This window comes from Idiotropiscis lumnitzeri, chromosome 14 (genome assembly GCF_059441095.1).
Source record: "Idiotropiscis lumnitzeri isolate Australia: NSW breed Sydney's pygmy pipehorse chromosome 14, RoL_Ilum_1.0, whole genome shotgun sequence".
In the NCBI taxonomy this organism is placed as follows: Eukaryota; Metazoa; Chordata; class Actinopteri; order Syngnathiformes; family Syngnathidae; genus Idiotropiscis; species Idiotropiscis lumnitzeri.
The window spans coordinates 16,161,695-16,182,065 of NC_142404.1; the positions used below are offsets into that span (position 1 = coordinate 16,161,695).

Genomic DNA, 20,371 nt, shown 5'->3' on the forward strand with positions numbered 1-20,371 from the left:
ATCTGCTGGGATGACTGGATATGGAATGTTTGCAGGTTTTAGAGACAGACAGGTGACAAAAGTACTCACATTTTTGCAATACTTAAATAAGGATGGGGGAAATAAAACTGCAGACTCACTTCCCAGCAAGCAGCAGTTTGGCAGTTAGTCCAAAGAGAATTATACTTTGTGTACTTTCAGTATAATCACCGAATAACTTTGTCGGCCATCTTGAATGCTAATACATAATGGGCAACAAATAGCGTCGACCTCGATGGCATTTTATCCCTTTAAGCAAAAAAATGTCTTCTATTCAATTTGTATTTTTGTATTTATGTGCAGCACGTTGTTTCAGCCGCGGTTGTGGAAGTGCCATATAATTAAAATTGAGTTGTGTGGAGCAACACATGTAGACAGACAATAAAAAATAGTTATCCTCTGTAAAGAACGATTGAGGAGTCTGTGTTATGCTGCCTCCTGGTGGCCAAGTCGTGCACACCAAAAGAAGCAGCACAATGTGAATTCAATTGAACCAAAACGAATGTGGCCAAAAGTGTTTCATTACTGGACATGATATTATATTTAAAGTTATGTCATTGTATTGTTTTACCTTTTTTTTTTTTTTTTATAAAATACAATATGATAGAGTTTTCTGGAGGCTGAAACGGATTAATCACACTTCCATTCAATTCAGTGGGGAAAGGTAATTTGACATATGAATGATTTGAGTTGATTATTGAACTGTTATTCTGAACAAATCCCCATACTGTACAATCCGTTTGTTGTTAGTGTCTTTGATAGTCATATCATGCTGAAAGATAATGTCACTCGTCTTCTGTTGTCGTTTGTGTGTGTGCACTCGAGGCAAGATGGGATGATTTCAGTCCGTCGGACAGGAATGATTACACAAGCGGAGCAGGCATACACGTGTGTTTGCACGTACTCATGACTTGTGTGTGTGTGTGTGTGCGTGTGTGTGCTCTTGAAACAGGAACTTGAGCTCAGCTGGCGAGGAGGCCCGAAAGCAGATGCGCACCTGCGACGGTTTGGTTGACTCACTGCTGTACGTCATCAAAGCCTGTGTCAACACATCAGACTTTGACAGCAAGGTACACACGAGACAACACGCTTAGGTGCACACGATTGTTAATCCAAGCGGAAAACACGTCGCCGCATGTCGGGAGGTCTCACCTGAGAGGAATGAGAATAAGAATCTTTTAATTACCTGACCGTTACCGAAAGCCAAATGTCTTTTATTTCCTGAAAAGATGTATTTACTGTTTATAGGATATTTAGCTTCTCTTACAATGACAAACATTAACACAAAGATATTTTTCACAAAATGTTTCTGCGTGCGCTCCGTATTCAGATTGTGGAGAACTGCATTTGCACGCTAAGGAACCTGTCGTACCGTCTTGAGCTGGAGCTGCCCCCGTCGCGTCTGATCGGGGAGCACGAGACGGACGTCATTCTGGGAAGCGAGTCGCCAAGCAAAGACATCAGCTCCAGCTGCTGGGGGAGGAAGAAGAAGAAGAAGAAAAAGAACTCCCAGGAAGACACTGTGAGTGTGGCCGGACAGCAACAAGTCAGCAAAACATTAAAATGGGGTGAAATATCAGAATGAAACAAACTTTTGTGAGTTCTGTCATGTGACGAAATGCCGCCCTTGTCTCCTCAGTGGGACGGCGTGGGACCCATCCCGGGTTTCTCCAAGCCTCCCGCTGGTGCTGAGATGCTTTGGCACCCCGCGGTGGTGAAGCCTTACTTGACGCTACTCGCAGAGAGTTCCAATCCTTCCACTCTGGAGGGCGCTGCCGGGTCGCTTCAGAACCTGTCGGCGGGCAACTGGAAGGTACGTTGTTGATGTTTGCACACGAGGTATTGCCATCAAAAGCAGGAATTTTTATATTACATCCAAGTAGGTGTACCTAATAATCTGCATATGCATGCAAATCACATATTTTACTTCCTCTGCGATGTATCGATTTTCTTTTTTTTTTTTTTTTCATTTTCACTCCTGTCGTGTGTTTTGAGCAGTTTGCGGCTTACATCCGCGCGGCAGTGCGTAAGGAGAAAGGCTTGCCCATCCTCGTGGAGCTGCTGCGAATGGACAACGACCGGGTGGTGTGCTCGGTGGCCACCGCGCTGAGAAACATGGCTTTGGATGTCCGGAACAAAGAGCTCATAGGTGAGGGGCTCACAAAGTCAGATAAATATTCATATTTGATGCTCGACGCGATTACGCGGAAGCTCATTCGTCCAAATATTGTCTGCTTATTGCTACCAATCAATTGAAAAGCCTATTGACAAGCTCGCCAAAAGAAAATTGAAATTTAGAAGTTACGATTGGGATTTATGAATTCATTAATTAATTAATAATTGTGTTTATGAATCATGATTTTAATCTCTATCAAAATAATTATATATTTTTTTGTCCATAATAAGGTTTGTGCAGTTTGCACATTTCATGTAATGATTTTTTTGTACCACAAGAGGGAGCTTGTGCACCACATTATGTGAAGCACTCCTTTCAAGGTTCATCTGACAAACACGACACCAAATCCCAAAGTCCTCCTAGATCAAAGGAGTTGAATCAACGATGACATATATGAAGTGACATAAGTGACTCACTCTACTTGCATCTGCACTCGTAAGGCCTTGTCACAACATATTTGCTCCACGTCTCCTCCCTGTCAGGGAAATACGCCATGAGAGACCTGGTCAACCGCCTCCCCGGGGGGAACACCACCTTGCTGTCGGACGAGACGGTGGCGGCCATCTGTTGCACCCTGCACGAGGTCACCAGCCGAAACATGGAGAACGCCAAGGCCCTGGCGGACACGGGCGGCATCGAGAAGCTGGTCAACATCACCAAGGGCAGAGGGGACAGGTACGCCGGCCGAGCGAGCGCGATGGTGGACACGGCGCCGGATTGTATCGAGCGTGACTTGTTGTGTGCACACGCTAGGCTGGACACAAAAACAGAATGCATTTGTGCCGAAGTGCCATCTGAAAATAAAGCTCACATGGCACACTTTGAATTGAAGAGATTTCATTTATGTCATCGTTAGAAATTTGGTGGTTAGAAAAGAAATACATTTTGGGGGTGGTATAATAAAATAAATGCCTTCAAATTTCAAAGTCAGATTTTTATTTATTAATTTTTTTCAGGAAAAAAATTCCAGGTTTGAAATTCCGATTTAATGGCACATACCGTATATACGTTACTCCCTTTTAGCGAAAAGTAAACGAAATGTAAAAAACACGCGAATATCCTTCACCTCATGTGAGTTGTATAATCAATGTTTTTTATTATTTATTTATTTTTTATTTATTTATTTTTTCTTTTTATGTCTTGCAGGTTTTCTCTGAAAGTGGTCAAGGCATCCGCTCAGGTTCTGAACACGTTGTGGCAGTACAGAGATCTTCGCGCCATCTATAAGAAAGTAAGAACTTGTTTCCTTCAGATGAATTGTTTGACTTTTTATGTAAGTGATTCACTTATTGACTTTTAATGAGAATAGATTTTTTTTTTTTAAATAAATATCCATTCCAAATAATCCAATCATAACCCTGAAATATATTTGCGTATCCATGCTGTGATTTAATGGACGAAATCCCCCCCGCACAAACACGTACTTGACGTCCATTTGTGTTTCCCAACAGGACGGCTGGACCCAAAACCATTTCCTTACGCCGGTATCCACACTTGAGCGTGACCGGTTTAAGTCGCAGCCCACCCTCCCCACCAACAGCATCCAGATGTCCCCCCTCAACCATCCCGGTAGACGGCGGCGTTACTTTTTGGCACGAGACCTCAAGAGCGGAACATTCGCCTCATGCGCGTCTCTTCTTCCTCTTGCAGCTGCCAGCGCCATGTCGTCTCCTGCCGTTCGCGATCACACCCTGAGAGATTATCAACGAGCGCAGTCAACTATGCAGTTTTATAACTACCAAGTGGACAACAGTATGCACAAAAACCAGTATCCAGGTAGTGTACCCTCAAAGTATTTTGTGCTATCGTGTTTATTTATCCCTCCTTTCTCGCATTTTTTAAGCTATTGTTTCGGATGCCAGACGAGTGCTCTTGCCAGCACACACGAGCTTGCAGGGGAGTGGGAGGGCAGAGTTAAAAAAAAAAAAAAAGAGAGAGCACTGGTGGAAATGGGAGTTTGTGGATTCCAGTGGCGAGACGGCATGCCCACGTAAATCCCCGTGGGCTGTGTAAACAAAGTGAAAAGCAGCATTCCGCCGCTTTGATTTCTCTTCCCTGTGGACAGGCGGGCATTCCGTTTCCACGTATATGAAATGAAAGTTTTGTACTTTGATTGCAGGGTCTGGACAGCCTTCTTCGTATTACTACCCGTCGCCCACGCGGGAGGAGCCCAGAAGGACACAGGTGAGATCAATAAAAACTCAGCATGTCATGTTCATGCATATCCAGAATTTTGACTTTGTCCACGCCCCCCCAGAATATTAGAACTTCTGTCATGAAATATTTTTTTTTTGTTAATTCACTTTTCTCCTTCAACATTTTTTACATGCAATATTAAAAAAAAAATTTTTCATTCAATATTTGCATTTTTTTATTATTTTTTTTATTTTAGACTTTTATCTTCTAGTATTGATTTGTTTTTGTTTCCTTCCACACAGTGATACGACTTTTATCTTTTTGTATTACTTCACCTGGTAAATTAATTCTCGTAAAATTATGTTTTCAATTTTGTATATATTTTTTTTCCATGTATATGAGGGTGTGAATGTGAGTAAATTTGTGCTGATCCAAATCAGAATTATTTCTTCCACCTTGGAGGGTTGCCCTCGTTTGAGTGCCATTCTATTTGGTTTCATTTTTCGTTTTCAAAGTCGGAGAAAGATGCGACTGACTTTTTTGCAACCAGGGATTTGAACGGGGGTGTGGAGACTTTTTATACCAACTCCTGTAAATCCAAATGATGTCATCTGGAATATTGCCTGTGTGTGTCTTCCCCCCAGCCTTTGTACTACGCCGACGAGCCCAGCAGGAGGACCTACGACCCGTACAGGATGTACGTGCAGCATCCGCACAGCTACGACGACGCCTACGTGGACGAGATCATGGCGTACGCGCCCGCCGTGGACTACGGCGGCCAGCATCACACGCTCAAGGCCGCCAACAACTACGTGGACATTTACGCCAGCACGCGGAGGCCCTCCTACCGGGCCGAGCAGTACCCCGGATCCCCCGACTCGTGGGTCTAAAACGCAACCATGAACCATGAACTTGGCTTCAAAAAAAAAAAAAGAGAAAAAGACTACATGTGAATGTGTGTGTGTGTGTGTGCGCGTGTGTATAAGGTGGATATAAAAAGTCTACACAACCCTGAAAAATCATTCAAATACATTTTCCTCCAGTAATGTGACCTTGTGCAACTAAACAAAAAATATTTTAGAGATTAAAAGTAAAAAAAAAAAACAAATTTGTGAAATAATGTGGTTGCAAAAGTCTAAACACCCTCTAATAAGTGTGGATGGCTGCAGACCATGTCTTGTGCTGTAAGAAGAAAATCAGACAAAAATGTTATAAAGCTTTAAAATGCATTATTAGTGTGATATATATATATAGGCCTTAGAACAGGGGTGTGTAGACTTTTTCTACACACTGAACATAGGGGAGCGACAGCAGAGGGAATTATGGAATGTGTGCCAATAGAAGGGAATTAGTTAAAGTAGTTGCGGGGGGTACACACATAATGATTTTTAAATTCCACATTTTTTTTTCAGACCGATACCAGGGCATGTATTCACTCTTGAGTACTCACTGATACCGATGCCAAGTACTGATAGTATCTCTGATACATAAAATTACGCCTACAGTGGAACACCAATTACTGGCAATGAAGACTCAGATTTATTTATCTTTTTGGGGGGGTTCAAGTATCGTGGCTGGTATTGGCTTCAGTACCTGATAACTTGGTATAGGCCCAATACCAATAGCTGGTATCGGTACTCGCCCATCCCGAGTGTAATTGACTTACAATTATTGAGAATTACGCAAATTTGGCCGATCATATGTGTGTACCCCGTTTTAGAGACAAAAAAAATGTGGAGGACAAAACTGGACATGAATGACAGTCCTGCTTTGTTTTAGATGTTAGATTCTTTTTTTTTTTTTTTACAACTTGTCATAGCACAGCGAGGGCGTGAGTTATGTGATGCAAGGATCTGCAGGAAGAGTCAAAGATGGAGGTTGTTTGTGAATGTGCCGAAGCCAACATGGAGGTGGGGTAAAGCTTGTACAAAAGTATGAAAGTGTTAGCTGTACTTACTGTAGTAACGATGTTGTGTTTTCTTGTAAATACAGTACACGTGGCCTGGTTTACATTCATCTGCACTGCTCTAAAAATCATGAACTTGTGCCATATTAAAGATATATATATATATATATATATATATATCTAGAAAGTATGTGGAGAGCACAGTGGCATATGTGCAAAATACAAACATATGATAATAAAAAAGTACAGTTTTGTTTTTTACGCTCTGTTGCCATTTTTTCTGAGGCTAATTCAAGTAGACGATCATATTGCAAAAACACTGGGTATATTCCATTTTAAACATGCACTATACAGTTAACATTGTTTACAAACTCTATAGACAAAATATTCTAACATATTCAGATACCATTCCAAAAAAAATGAGAAAAATCAGCTCTGGCTGCCTCATTCCAAATTTTTTATTTGCTTCTTGTGAAAGCACTGGATACAGTTGTATGATTTTACATCAATTTGGTACAATTAAAATATGTCATTGACTGGCAAATTGTTCTATTTTGTACAAATAATTTATAATAATAATAATCAAATGACACTGACTGAAAATCCCATTTTAAAAAAATCTGGATTGATTGGGTTGAAACTTTAAAAGGAAAAGATTATTATATTCAATATTAGGCTGCATAATGTAATTAACCAGCATTGGGTTTAATGGAACACACCAAAAACGTAAATCAGAATTGATAATTGATCAATATGTCGATCGATATTGCACATAAAGTCATCTGTCAATCAAAAAGTGGCATAATTATCATGCATTGGCTAGCTCGCGTGTACCTAATTAAGTGTCAGGTGAGTTTGCCGAAGATTGATTTGATCTGACCGGCTGTGCATTGTTTTTTTTGGAACCGGCAGTGCACAGGTGTGCGTCGTTGAGCAAGCTGACGTCACGCTTCAGAACACTGGCGAGGGATGGGGCGTGGCTAGGGCAGTGACGTCATCTTCAGTTGAGCGTATAAAAAGTGAGGCGAGCGAGCAAGGTGAAGTGGTGGATTTTTTCTTTTTATTATTATATTTTCTTCTCCTAGTTACATTAAATGATGGTACAACAAGGAAACAGAAGTGGCTTAAAAGACGGTCGTCTGCTTAAAGCTGGACATCCTCCCGCTGGTTGGTAATTTTTATTTATTTATTTTTAAACTTTATTTCTCCTGACTTGGTTGGTTTTGGTCGCTTCTCGACGCATTAAACGACGTGCATTCTTCAATTAATTCATTTTGAACGTCGATAATGGGCGTGTTATTGAGTCCGCGTGTATGTAATGTACCGCTCTCGACTCTTCGTCTCTTTCCAAACTAACTTCAAGTTTTCCGAATAGTTTTATGCATTTGTCGATGTTGTTTTGTTTTTTTGTTGCGTGCCCACTCACTAAGACTATTAACATATATTCGTTTTCGTGATTGATGCAAAGCTGTAGCATCAATGGTGGAAATCAAGTATTTTTGAAGGAATGTCAGTGTTTTGTTTTTTTCCCCCGTGAGTGGGATGGGTTATGATTGAGTTGAAGAAAGTCTGCCTGGCAACAAGTAGTTGCGCAAACGTGTGACGTCACCATAAAAATTTTTTGAAACAAAACAGTACAGTAAACGGAATGTCCTAATATTTGTAAACAATGGGTGCCGGTATACTTCCTGGTAGCGAAAAGGTCAAATGGTGCAGAACTGAAACGCAGACAGAAACTTATTTGGGGTTGTGCCACCAGTTGTTTTGAATACATTTGTTTTTTCTTTTTTTTGTAAAATCCGTTGTAGAAGTTGTACAGAGTAGTTGGCAAGACTGTCTGGTAACAAGACTGAAAAAAAAAAAAAAACAACATAACATCCATGAGTAATTTAGGTAACCTGCTAGTATAGACAAAACTGTTTCTTTGTACATGCCTCTGCCTTTAAGAGGCGGGCCCTGGTGAGGTAGCGTGTGACATTGACGAGTAAATGTCTGGATCTGAGCTGTGGCAGTTAGCAGCTTCTGTCTGAGTACATTCACTCTTGGTTTTATTGTTAATGTCCAGCTGAATAGGGCATCACGACAGTGGCTCTCTTTTCCCACATGGGAGGAGATAAAAAAAAAAAAAAAAACTCATGAAATGATGGCTTAAATTGTTTAGGGGTCCTCTTTGAGTGTCGTTGAAATGAATTCGTATGCGAGTCACAACTCAAATTTGTATGAGACATGAAGAAGCACAGTAAGCTGTATAAGTATTTTTCTTTGCATAGGATAAAAAAAAAAACCTATCTAAAACAAAAGCATACATCCCGCTACTTAAAAAAAAAAATAAACAAAAATTATAATCTCCATTCAATAATTAAAGTCATTGCATTGTACTTTCTTCAGTGAGGGCTGGAGGCAGGCGAGTGGCCAAGAAAGGCTCGGAAGAGGCCAGCAGCAACCATGGGACTCCGGAGAAGGAAACCAAGACATCTGACAAACCCAGGTTGGCTATGTTTGCACTTAATTAATGAATGCAAAAAAAAATCTGCTTTAGGGTAGGTACCAGTTATTTGAAATAGTCTTATTCAATGCCGGCTATAAAAAAAATTAAATTAAAAATAAAAAAACTCCATATGGTTATTCTGACTGATCTGTGAAGGCTCACAGAATATTGTGAAACTATTTGCATGCTTTTTAGTAGTAGTATTTCCTAGTGTGTGTGTTTCAGTTTGTGTATTGTCATCACTTCTAAATTTAATAATCGCCGCATTGTTACTATCTTGGCACTCTATGTATGTAGATTTAACATGGCAAACACTGATCAATCATAAACTGCTTTTTACGGTCATATTTTCAAGCATCCATTGTTTTAGGAGCTTACATGCATTGTTTGCATGGTGAGTCTTGTGCATGATATCCAATGCTGCCATCTCCTGGCCTTAATTATTATTTTCAATTGATTTATTTGAGACTTTCCTAGTTTACTGATTTGCTCAAGTCAGTTCTCCGCCCATCCCCATAAAGAAACTCCTCGATCTGTGGTAGTCATGAATATATTGTTGTGCTGGTGAGTTGCATAACAGCGTTAATCCATCTGACATTTTTATGACCTTTTGAATGGCAGCTTTGAGGATAGCTTGGCGGGTGGCGCACCTAATTATGGTCAGTGAGAGTGTTTTTCTGTCTTTGCCTCAGGCCTGTTTCCAGTGCCAGCAGGATGCAACAAGTGGGACTTCTTCTGACAGGAACTCTTGACAAGGTCAATGCTTATTATGAGTGGATGTTTTATTTATTAACAAAAAACAATTGTTGCGTCAGCAAGATTCCAGGTTCCAATCTTGACCTTCCTGTGTCCAGTTATTAATGCTCTCCTGGTGTTTTGGCTTCCTCATTTGTTTTACTCTAAATTGTAAATGATTCACGCAGTATTCATGCGTTTCCATTTTTAATCTCATCAGTTGAGCCACGACTTTCCCGAGACGCCCGTGAGCGTGAGGCACAGCAAAGTACAACCGGCTGTGGAGAAGCTCCACTCTCCTCGGACCTTCTGCATCCAACAACCCAGGAAGTTCTGAAGGATGACACCTTGACGTACTGTAGTGTGTGTGACTTTAAGCCTTTACACCTTTTGAGAGAAAAAAAAAAAAATATCTGCGCACTCACCTTTTTGTTTAGTGTCTCTTTGTATTTTTTTTCCATGTCACTTGAGGGTTTTGATGTTAAAATGTTTAATCTTTTCCTTAATTTCAACTTGGCTACACGTTTAGAAATAAAAAGTTGATTCTGAGATTTGTTTTTGCAATAATTCACAATGAGCACTAGGTAGGGCTAAATGACAAATACACAAGTCCTGAGTTTATTACAGGCTATACCGTTTTTTTTTTTTTTTTTTTTTTTTTCCCCCCAGTGATTGCAAATAAATATATATTCATAATGCATTCTTTTTCTTGAAGGAGAGCGACTGCCTCCTCAATTACATTACGGACAGCGTAGAACAAATGAGTGCTGAATTATACGTATTCACTGCGCAACACATACAAAACGCCACGAGGTGGCAGTATTGCCTTACATTATTATTAGTATAGTCACAGGTCCACCTTACTCTTTTTATTATGGTGGTACTTGGTGAGCTAAATATATTTTAAGGTGGTCCTTCGTGTAAAAAGAGAAATAATGATTGAAAAATCGCTTTTTGTGCATCCAGAGCTGTTTTTGTGTACGTATGGCGAGAGCGAAAGGCGATGTAAGGCAAAATATGTGATTGGTTGAACTCAAGCGAAGCAAGTAGCACGAAAAAAAATAAACCACAAGATGTCGCCATATTCTGCAGTTTAAATCAGTCAGGTTTGAATCGCTTGTTCGTACCGGGTGTCCTCTCTTTACGACGTAGTTCCGTTGCATTACGACGGCGACGTAACACGAATTATCCGTAAATAAATCCACAATTTACTTGCGATAAACTCACAGTGACACCCAGAAAAAAATTGTATGAAAATCATTTATTGGCCATGTGTATTAAAATATATTTGTAATTTTGTTTTTAGAACAAATGAATAACTCAGTTGACCAGAAACATCGTCATAGATGAATGAATCCTGAAGAAAGTGCAGCAATTTGTCCCGACATGAGGCGTTCAAGAAGCAAGAAGGAGGCTTCCAGGATGATCCCGGGCACCCCGCCGGCCCTTCGACGTTGAGCCTCCCGCACAGATGACCTCATGCTGGGAAGGAGGAGGAGTCCAACTTCGGCAGTCTACCTTGGTGCTGGATCAAGTGGGAGCACAGTTTTTGTGTGTGGAGTTATTCTCAAGTACAGGGGGACATTTCTTTTCTTTTTTGTACTCGTGGAAATTAACACCCGTGACACATACCAGGTAATATATCTATGAACTTTGTTGTTGTGACATAAATGTTAAAAGTAGCGAGTATCTACCGCGGGGGAAATGTTGGGGCATGCCCAGCGGGAGCTGCCGTCGCATCCACCAGTGACTGACAGCGACTTTGGGGTGTATTAGCGTCTAAAGTTTATTTTTTTCTTTGTAAACGAAATGCCAAAACAAACACGGTTGTTTTGAAATCGTCTTTGACAAAAATGTCATCTTTTACAGCTTGACATTGAGTCCACTAACTTGGTCAAGTCTTGTCAAACTTGTCGGTCAGGTAGCTTCTCCGTGAACGCAACACGCAGGTCAAAGTGAGGGAAGCTAACGTTAGCATGCTACATTAGCTTTACAAGTTGACTTTACGTCCGTTTTCATTTGTTTTCTTTCGGTTTTATCAAACACTTTGTCCGTTCGTATGTATGGCTAATTTGCTGCATTACTGGAATTACGCCAATTAATGAGGAACCTGATATAAAATAAGTTAACCGTGTGTTATCTACCTTTTCAAATTGAAATGTATTTCACATTTTCAAACGTGAGCCAGCCTGTTAACGATGTAAGTGGAAAGCATCCTTCAGTAACAATATAATGCTTAATTATAATGTTTTATATATATATGTCCATATTCAGCATGTACACCAGTTGGAACTTGAAACTGTTAATATTCACAATAGTTCACTAAATGCAGTTATTACTCACTAATACACATAGAAAAATAAAATACTGCCTTTGCACCCCTTAATTAACCTCGTGTTTTGATGTTCAAATGCCACCCAGTGATTAGAAACCACAATCTAACCCACATATTGGCCTTAAAATTATTATAAACAGTGTTGAATTTCCACAGAGCGTCAGGCTGGCTCCCGGTTGACACAGAGATACTCTGTATTATGTTCCCACCAGCACAATTTCAGGGCAATTTTACACTGATTACGGAATCATTATAGTGCCGCTGTAACGCCCGCCTGATGCTTCTTCACTTACCACAAAGATGCGGTATTAGGGATGAGCACTACGAGAGACAGACTGCCTTCCAGTCTGAACATAGCCTGGTTCCCATGGTGCCCGGGCCAGTTGGCTCATAGCAGAAGCTGGCACCGGACTGGCATTGTTATGGCTGAGGATAGGGACCTTATTGGAGCGAGTGACCCGATTGACAGCTCATACTGAGCTCTTCATGATGGTCACGATGATGAAGAGGATGGGGGAAAAGGTTCCCACAGGAAAGGCTGGTTTTAGAGAGAAGTTGGTTTGTAGTACAGTAGGCAAAGGCATCCCAATTTTCTTTTATTGTTGTAAGCTACTAAAAATGTACAATTTCTTGGTGTTTTATTGTAGCTGTGATATTTTTTTTATATGTACATGTTGGCCGTGGTCATTAGAATACGTTATCATGTGGCGCAAGAAGACAGTGTTAGCTAATTTAATATAGCTCACTAGAGTTAGTTACCACACATTATAATGTCCCTCCATTTTTTTGTTTATTCAATAAACTGTAATAAATATTTGCACAGATTGGCTCACAGTTAACTACCAGCTGCTAATCTAAGCGCACATCAGCCAAATCTACATTCTCATTTGCTGGCACCCACATCACTCACCCGGTTAGTCACAGATACTACAGTAAAATGAGAGAGTGGCAACCCCAAGGGGACTTCTTTTGTTGCATAAAATTAAAAACTGTTGAAAGGATTCTATAATGTCGATTGAAGTGAGGACTTGCTAAATTTGCTACTATGAAGTTTTGTGTGTTACCTAGTAGGATTCTTGGAATACAAAAAACAGGAAGGGCCAATGCAGAAGACCTATCCCTGCCATGGTTCATGTAATATTGCTTCTTTCTCTTGGTATTATTAAAACATGATTCACGTGGCCACCTGAATGGCGCATCCAGTTTACAATATCATAAACAATTGGAGGATGCCTGGTGGGATACACTCAACTCTTTTAGGTGTCGCTTATTTTAGGTGTTCTGTTTTGGCTTCCTGTGTTGATTGGCCGTCGACCAATCCAGGGTGCACACGGCCTCTTTCCTCAATTCAAAGTGGCCTATTTAAACTCGTAAACATTCTCACGGAAAGGCATTTTGTATGTTTTAATTGGAATTATGGATTTAGTTTGATCAAATCGGATGATTTTTATTTAAAAAAAAAAAAACGTAAGACAGAAAGCAGAAGCACTTGTTAGTATGTAAAGCATGTGATTGTTTTGCATTGGAAGTATTCCTGTGCGACAGCTGTTCCTACTTTACATTTTTGAAAGCCCCCCCAAGAGACAGAGACGGGGGGTTGAGAGGAAAAGAAGTACAGGTGCCGCCAAGCCCTTCAAACCCGCTGTCAACTTGTGTGAGGTTTCTTCACTTCGGTCCACTCACACTTGATCAACGCAGCTCAGCTTATATGGACTTGATGTGGAAATTGATTGGCCAAGAGGCAACCATGTTCCTGCTGACGCGCATTTCAGTCAGGCAACAGAAAATTCCCCATCTCGGCAACTTATTACAGCTCCCAAACATTTTGGTCATTTTTGTCCATTCATCCAGATGAACATGCGCCACAAAGTCTGTTCGAGTTCCTCTTAAAGCTGTTTGATGAAGTTGAAGTCAGGTGCTTCCACCACAAACATGCCTTTTGGACCCTTCTAGGCACCCTGGCGCACAGTCATGTTGGAACACAAAAATAATTTCCCACAACTGCTCCCACTTATTTGGAAGCTTTCAGATAAGATTTAAGATTCAGGCTACGTGCTACTGCCATTTGAACATTTTACAGTGGCGATGTATCGAGTTACTCTCCTTCATGGCAAGGAATTCATTATGCCATTATGCAATGCCAAAAATGCTCAACGAACGGAGCCGGCATCACATGAAAGGAGAAATAAGAGGTGAATAAGAATGTAGAGTCTGGTGGATTAAACAAGTAGGAACATGGATGCCAAGTTACCTCTTTGTGTTAACTTCAAAAAGAAGACATTCAAGTCTGGTTCTTGAGAATAGCACAAGTTAGAAAAAGAAACTGAAAACTAGTGAAAAATGTCGTCACCCGTGTTTACTTTGAAACAGTGGTCCTCAACCTGTTTTCTGCCACGGACCGGTTCATTATAATACGGTTGAAGATGTATCGGTGTGAAGTATCGGCGCATTTTTAACAAATACGAGTACTGTATAGACCAGGCGTGGGCAAATTTTTTAATTGCACTACTAAGCGCTACACTGACCTACTGTCTGTTTCGGTGACCTCTATTACCAAAGACGTAGAGTGACGTTCCCACTGTGAGATCAGCACGAGTGTGTGACGCGGTAGATGCAAACACCGTCCGGAGGAATGGAGCAGCACAGTGTGAAATTGCATAGCCCGACCGTGTGCATATTTGTGGCGAGAGGACAAAAAAAAAAAAAAAAAAAAGCAGCCGTAGAACAATACTCGGGAATGCGAGTCTGTAAGGTCAAACGCTGGGACGCTTGTTTTAAACCGCTCATAAAAGCCCGCCACTTATTTTTTTCACTTATTTCTAGGCAAGTGAATGCAGAAGACAGATCATTATGAGGGCAACATGGTGGACTAGCGGTTTGCACGACTGCCTTACAGCGCTGAGATCGGCGTTGCAATAGAAACCGGATGTAACTTTTAAATGCAACTTGTTAATATTTCACTCTTCATCAAATACGACACTTCCCAGGAGGCAAACGTTGAGCTAAGTCCAGAAAGCCGTTTCCCATTAGTTTTAAAATTTTTTTTTTTTTATTTGGACTGGTTCATTAGCACATAAATGGCTCCGCGGGTTGTTAATAGGGGGAAAGCGCGACAATTACTGACGATAGCAGCACTTAATAAGTGAGATTCCCCTGCGGTTGCCGATTTCTGAAGAGCAGTGTTTGTTGTTCCAGGATGATTTTGGAGTCATTTGTCATGGGAAAAACCGCCTTGCGTTATCCGTAAATATACATTACGCGGAGATGCGTCGAGCCCGCTTCACGCACGTTATTGCCCATGGCTGTCGTAGTTTGGATTTCATCCAGGTGCCACATGATGAAATGTGATTTTTCATGTGGAAAAACATGTGCAATGTCTTGTCTGGTCTGATTTAATTTCAGGTTTAGTCACTTTTAGGAGCCGTAAGTACTGAGAAGCCTGTAAAACATGCCTTGACGCTTTGGAAGGGGGAGCCGTCATGGGACTGAAAGAAATTGCCTTTCGCACACTGTCGTCACTGTCAGGCACGAATTGACGCATCAATCACGTCGCAAACTATCAAGGACAGGAAGTGCAATTTGCTTTCCCATGCTATCCTTAATGACTGGATCAAACCTGTTAGCCGCAGTACCAAGCCACCTGGGTTGGCCGCCGGCTACGACTTTGAATGCACCTGTAGAGGCGAAGCTCACGAGAATTTGTACAAATGGCATGTCAATGTTTGTAGTTTATGTTGTTGCAGACACTTGCCATTTTTTGTGGAATGTGTCGCTGCGGGGGCTTGTCAAGGAGCGTAGCGCTTGTATCTAACCACGTAGACCGCATGATGCCAAAGTAGCGCCTCATTGGTTGCCACATTTGCATATTTTTTGCTTGCAATATATTCCTTTGTCTTGATCCCGGTGGACAAGTGCATCATAGTACAATCGCGGCTCTGCTTTTGGACTTCGGGTTTTCACGCAATGTGGATTAAAATCAATCCTGGATCAGGATTTCATTTTTATTGTTTGCTTCTAAATTGTTGTGAAGGGCATGTTGACTCGTGCAAAGTCCCGCGTAATTACACAAGTACAGAAAGTGCTCCACTGAATGGTTTTATGATGTTTGGGATGCGGACGGCACAGACTTGTGACTTGAAGTTCGGGGTTCGAAGATCGGCTTGCTTTACACGTTTTCCTATTACCTTCCAAGAACATGTATAACTTTTTTTTCAAACCGATACCAGTATGAGTATTCACGCTTTAAGTACACACCGATACTGCTAGTACGTTTTATATATCAAATTTCATTGAACAAAAGTTTCTTCCTGACGCAGGTGATGATTTGCAAGTATTGGTGGATGGTATCGGCAGCCTCCACGAACCCCCGATATCTAACAAAAAAAAAATGGTTTTGCACTAATACCGATACCCTGGTATCGATACTCGCTGATGAGTATGAATTGTCGTCTGCAAGTGACTGGCGATCGGTCCTGGATAGGCTTCGTTGATGTCTTCCTAGTGTTCAGTTAAATTCACTGCAGATTTATTGTTTGTGTTTGTAAAAAAAAAAAAAAAAAATCACATATTAAATCACAATACTGGGAGGGCGGGATTTGATTCCTTTTCCGAATCATTCAGCCCTAGTGGCACGCAAAACATTCTTCACGCATTAGAGAGCTGAGATATTCGGAGGAATTAGGAAGTAGGAAGGCGGGGCTGGGAAGGATGCACTTCATACCTGCGCCCTCCGTTTCCTCCATTCATGCCCGTGTTAGTTAAGGGGCCATTGTTTACGCTCCGCCGCAGCACACAAGACAGGGCCGGCCTTTTTCCGGCGCTCTGCGAATAGATCATCAAAGACCGACTGTGCCTCCCACAGGCTTGGCTCGTAGCGGTCGCTGTAGCGCTGAGTGCGACGGCGCGAGCCTCTGCGCCGGTTCAGTGCTGACCTCACCGTGGCCTTCAGCGTGACAGCCCAGCATGCCAACTTGGATATAGAACTTGTAATTACAGATAAAAGTGCTATTATTAATTTTAGCAGCGTTTGAGTTTTTATTTCGTTTGGAAAGATTTTCGAGGACCGCGGCGAAACATTTACAGTATGCCTTTATCGCTAACCACATTTAAGCTATAATTGTTTGAAATAGTGATATCAAAATGGAATGTTATTGGGGGGGGGGGAATCTGGTGACTAAAGGGTCCTTAAGCAAGATTTTGAACCGAGCTGTAAAAATAAAATTGGTTACTGGAAAAAAATGAATTATCGGGCCTATTATAAAATGCTCCAGAATCGTATTGATTGAGTGACTGCTATAAAAAAATATTTTTTGATTCAAGTTCATTGTTTGGAATGAGTGATTCTGTTTTACAGGTTTAAGTTATGTCCATTTATTTCTAGGGCTGGGTTTTGAATCAAATTTCCAAAATAGATTTGATTCGATACATCAGGGCCGATTCGATTCGATTCGATTCACTTTGGTTGATTATCGATTCAATCAAGGATTTCATGCAGTACCAATTTTCTTTTCGTGTGGAAGGCATTCTCAGAAGAACCAATGCTGCAATTTGTACAAACTGCTGCTTGCTGTGAAGAGGCGCTTTTGTAAAAAATATGAATATTTACAATAAGAATTGAAGCCTATGCCGTTACATGAATCGTGCGTTTTATTCAACATGACCTGATCGAAACAATAAATACATTTTGTTTTGATACGCTACTTTCGCGTAGAGATCTCAAGTGATGATTTAAATCATGCAAATTTAAGGGGAAAAAGACGCTCTTAAAAGTATCGCGATATGATTTTATGAATCGATATCGGGCTATAAAAAAAAGGGAAATCGCTTAAAATTGATATATAATTTTTTTTTAACCCAGCCCTATTTCTTTCTTTCTATTTAAATCAACTTTTATTTAATGTAGGGAACAGGTCAAATAATGAGCTTGCAAAGAAACGAAACATGCATTTAAAAGACCATATCAGCAGTCCTACTTAAACACGAGTTTATTGCTCGTTGACTCACATGCGCTAAACCAGCTCTGCGTAATATTGGACGTGGCGACAGGCTCACTCAGGAGGTCATAAAACCACCTGAACTGCTTCGAATACACGTGGAGACCAAACATCCGACCATCTAGTTCAGGGGTGTCAAGATCCAGTCCTGGAGGGCCGCTTTCCTGCATGCTTTCAATCTCTCCCGGCTGCAACCCACCTGATTCAAATGATCAGCTCATCAGCAAGCTCTGAAGAAGCCTGATAAGTATCCTGCTCATTTGAATCAGGTGGGTTGCACCTGGGAGAGATGGAAAACATGCAGGACACCGGCCCTCGAGGACTGGAGTTTGACACCCCTGATCTAGTTGCTGTATCGCTTCTCGTGTATTCAGTGTAATGGTGACTTTTAGTTTTAATTCATCTTTTTTTTTTTTTTTTTTTTAAATCTCTTTCTATGCCGGCCTATCAAAATGTCTCTGACTTGGCCTTGTCGTTGTAAAGACAACAGTGCCAAAGCTAAGAATAATTACTCATACGTAATTGCTGATGAAGGCAGCCATGTGTGAGCTCTCAGGGTGAAAACATTTCAGCTGGCTGCGGTTATGTGGAAGTCGATCCGAGCTTTGGCTCGTTCGCCGTTGTCTTCCGCCTAGCAGTACAAAGCAAGTTTGTACATGAACCTTGCCAAATGCACCTGAGACAAACGATCGTTTATATATATTTACATATACAGCGGTGAGCTCTGATAAGTGTTGTATTAGCGAGTCGGCCCCATTAACTCTCGACGTCCCACGGCGTTCTTTTTCCATCATCACAATCGGTGGGGATTTGGACTCCATCGCGACAGCAGTGATCTGATATCACATGCATGGTGATAGCCTGAGGCGCTTCTTAACCACCCCTGGTTTCTTATTTCTCCACCGTTCCAACAAAACGCTTGCCGGAAGCTGCAGTTTTGCCAGTTTTTGTCAAATGTCACCCGTGTGCAGTCGTCTTTGAAATTCTCCAAGTCACCTATAGTTGCCCTATCGTCTTTGTTTTTTTGGCTCGTATGGATCAGCAGCTGTTTCCTTGAGTCTTGTTCTTATGTTAGCTGGCGCACAGCAAATGTAAATATTAAGAGTCCGTCCGTCCAGGCCGTGTGTCCACAAAGCCTTGTGAATGTGGTGGTCTCACTGCTTTGTTGTGATATCACATGGCCCCTGTCAAAAGGTACTGCAAGAACTAAGGTTAATGATACAACCTCAGTTTGCTTTAAAAAAAAAAAAAAAAGATGAAAAAGTTGTCGCTGCTTGGCACCTTCAGGATGTTGATCGTGGCTCCTTTTGTGGAATAAGTGTAGTCGTTGTGCAACCCATCACTCATTTACTCACGAAGCCTGTTTGATGTTGGTGGCGCATAGCAACGGTTAAACGCACATACTTAATGTCTCTTCTACATTCAGCTAGAGAAAGTAGATAAGAAAATAGTCAGTCGTTCTTAGAATGTGCGCTCCGCTGGGTCGACACGATTCAGAATATCGTAGTAGAGCAAATGTTTAATAGGAACGTGCAAAAACACCCCTCATTGAGGGTGGTCCTTCTTTTGAGAAGATGTTTATACATTAAACATTTGATGCTCTGTGCACAGAACAATTCATGTCATAAATTGGAAAATTCAATTAGCCCCAAAAAGTTATGTCACTTCGCAGGGATCTTTTTTTTTTTTTTTGACATGGACGAATGTTACTGCAGTGGAAATAATTTGGCGTTATGGCAATGAGAGAATGTCCAACTTTTGGATAATTTCACACTTAAAAAGGATGATAAAGTGCAACTTGTACTACAGAAGCACATCTACAATCGCCAACACAAGGGAACGTATTGTTGTCAGCTTAGCCTATCATCGCTAGTCAAAACATATTGCGATACTGCAGCAGGTGATGAAAGATAGACACAGCCGCGGGTTTATTATCACTCGCTATAAGAAAACAAACATGTAAATAAATACGTTCATACTTGAGCTGCCGATTGCCACGTTCACACATCTTATTCGCTGACGCCCACGTCACTCACCAGGCCAGGCTCTGTCTTGTAAAGCCATACATACTCAAAAGTCACCAATAAAACTGTAAAAATTGATAATGCAAACTCAAATTTCCTCCATTTCCTTCGATCTCATGCACAAAAGCTATTAAAAAAAAAGCCAGACTTCATATTTGGGTGTTTTGTTTCTTATTATCGTAGTAGGGACAGGCTAATTCCACTTTAATGAAGTGTCGTCTTATGATAATCGTGTCGCTGTTGGTGACATTGAGTGGCCTTAAAAAAAACGAGTTGTATTTGTACAAGTCCTCTAAACTGAACTTGGGCTGTCTGAGAAGACGAGACAGAGCTTTGGTCGCCCTCCGTGTCCCCAAACGCCAGTCGGAGCAGCGTTTCAGCTGACACCATCAAGGACGGAAAGCGTCGGCTTGAGAGGCGCTCCCACAGCAACCGTAAGCCGTCCGTCTGCGGTTGAGAATGCGTGGACTTTTTGTGTTTTGTTTGTAAAAAGCAAGGCCTTATTTGGACGGAGACGCTCATTTCTCTTCACTAGGAATGACTCCTCGGCTTCTATTAAT

General features: G+C 41.3%; 3 protein-coding genes across 6 annotated transcripts in view; all 3 read left to right on the top strand.

The window, feature by feature from the left end:
* LOC148323710 (plakophilin-4-like) overlaps nt 1-6,497 on the top strand; it is a 41,047-nt gene extending 34,550 nt beyond the window's left edge. For both annotated transcript variants that reach the window (XM_088315096.1, XM_088315097.1), the window contains 10 exons: nt 971-1,088; nt 1,349-1,540; nt 1,658-1,831; nt 2,017-2,167; nt 2,677-2,869; nt 3,341-3,425; nt 3,646-3,763; nt 3,845-3,970; nt 4,314-4,378; nt 4,975-6,497. In XM_088315096.1, coding sequence (XP_088171222.1) covers nt 971-1,088; nt 1,349-1,540; nt 1,658-1,831; nt 2,017-2,167; nt 2,677-2,869; nt 3,341-3,425; nt 3,646-3,763; nt 3,845-3,970; nt 4,314-4,378; nt 4,975-5,220 — 1,468 coding nt within the window. In that variant the 3' untranslated portion in view covers nt 5,221-6,497. The remainder of the gene's footprint in view (nt 1-970; nt 1,089-1,348; nt 1,541-1,657; nt 1,832-2,016; nt 2,168-2,676; nt 2,870-3,340; nt 3,426-3,645; nt 3,764-3,844; nt 3,971-4,313; nt 4,379-4,974) is intronic.
* A 737-nt stretch (nt 6,498-7,234) lies between these two features.
* On the top strand, nt 7,235-10,008 carry LOC148323711 (death-associated protein-like 1 homolog). Its single transcript, XM_088314829.1, has 4 exons — nt 7,235-7,403; nt 8,625-8,724; nt 9,417-9,480; nt 9,680-10,008. Exons 1-4 carry the CDS (start codon nt 7,331-7,333, stop codon nt 9,794-9,796), a joined length of 354 nt encoding a protein of 117 aa, XP_088170955.1. The 5' UTR covers nt 7,235-7,330; the 3' UTR covers nt 9,797-10,008.
* A 103-nt stretch (nt 10,009-10,111) lies between these two features.
* LOC148323712 (protein TANC1-like) overlaps nt 10,112-20,371 on the top strand; it is a 74,686-nt gene continuing 64,426 nt past the window's right edge. For 2 of the 3 annotated variants that reach the window (XM_088314824.1, XM_088314826.1), the window contains exon 1: nt 10,112-11,094. The gene's annotated coding sequence lies outside the window, so the exon portion shown is untranslated. The remainder of the gene's footprint in view (nt 11,095-20,371) is intronic. The other variant, XM_088314825.1, reaches the window with a different exon arrangement.

Bases quoted from the DNA above. Each gene is read 5' to 3' on its own strand.
- LOC148323711 (XM_088314829.1), top strand. From the start codon at position 7,331: ATGATGGTACAACAAGGAAACAGAAGTGGCTTAAAAGACGGTCGTCTG. The intron at 7,404-8,624 runs GTTGGTAATTTT...TACTTTCTTCAG, and splicing joins AGCTGGACATCCTCCCGCTG to TGAGGGCTGGAGGCAGGCGA. The intron at 9,481-9,679 runs GTCAATGCTTAT...TAATCTCATCAG, and splicing joins TGACAGGAACTCTTGACAAG to TTGAGCCACGACTTTCCCGA.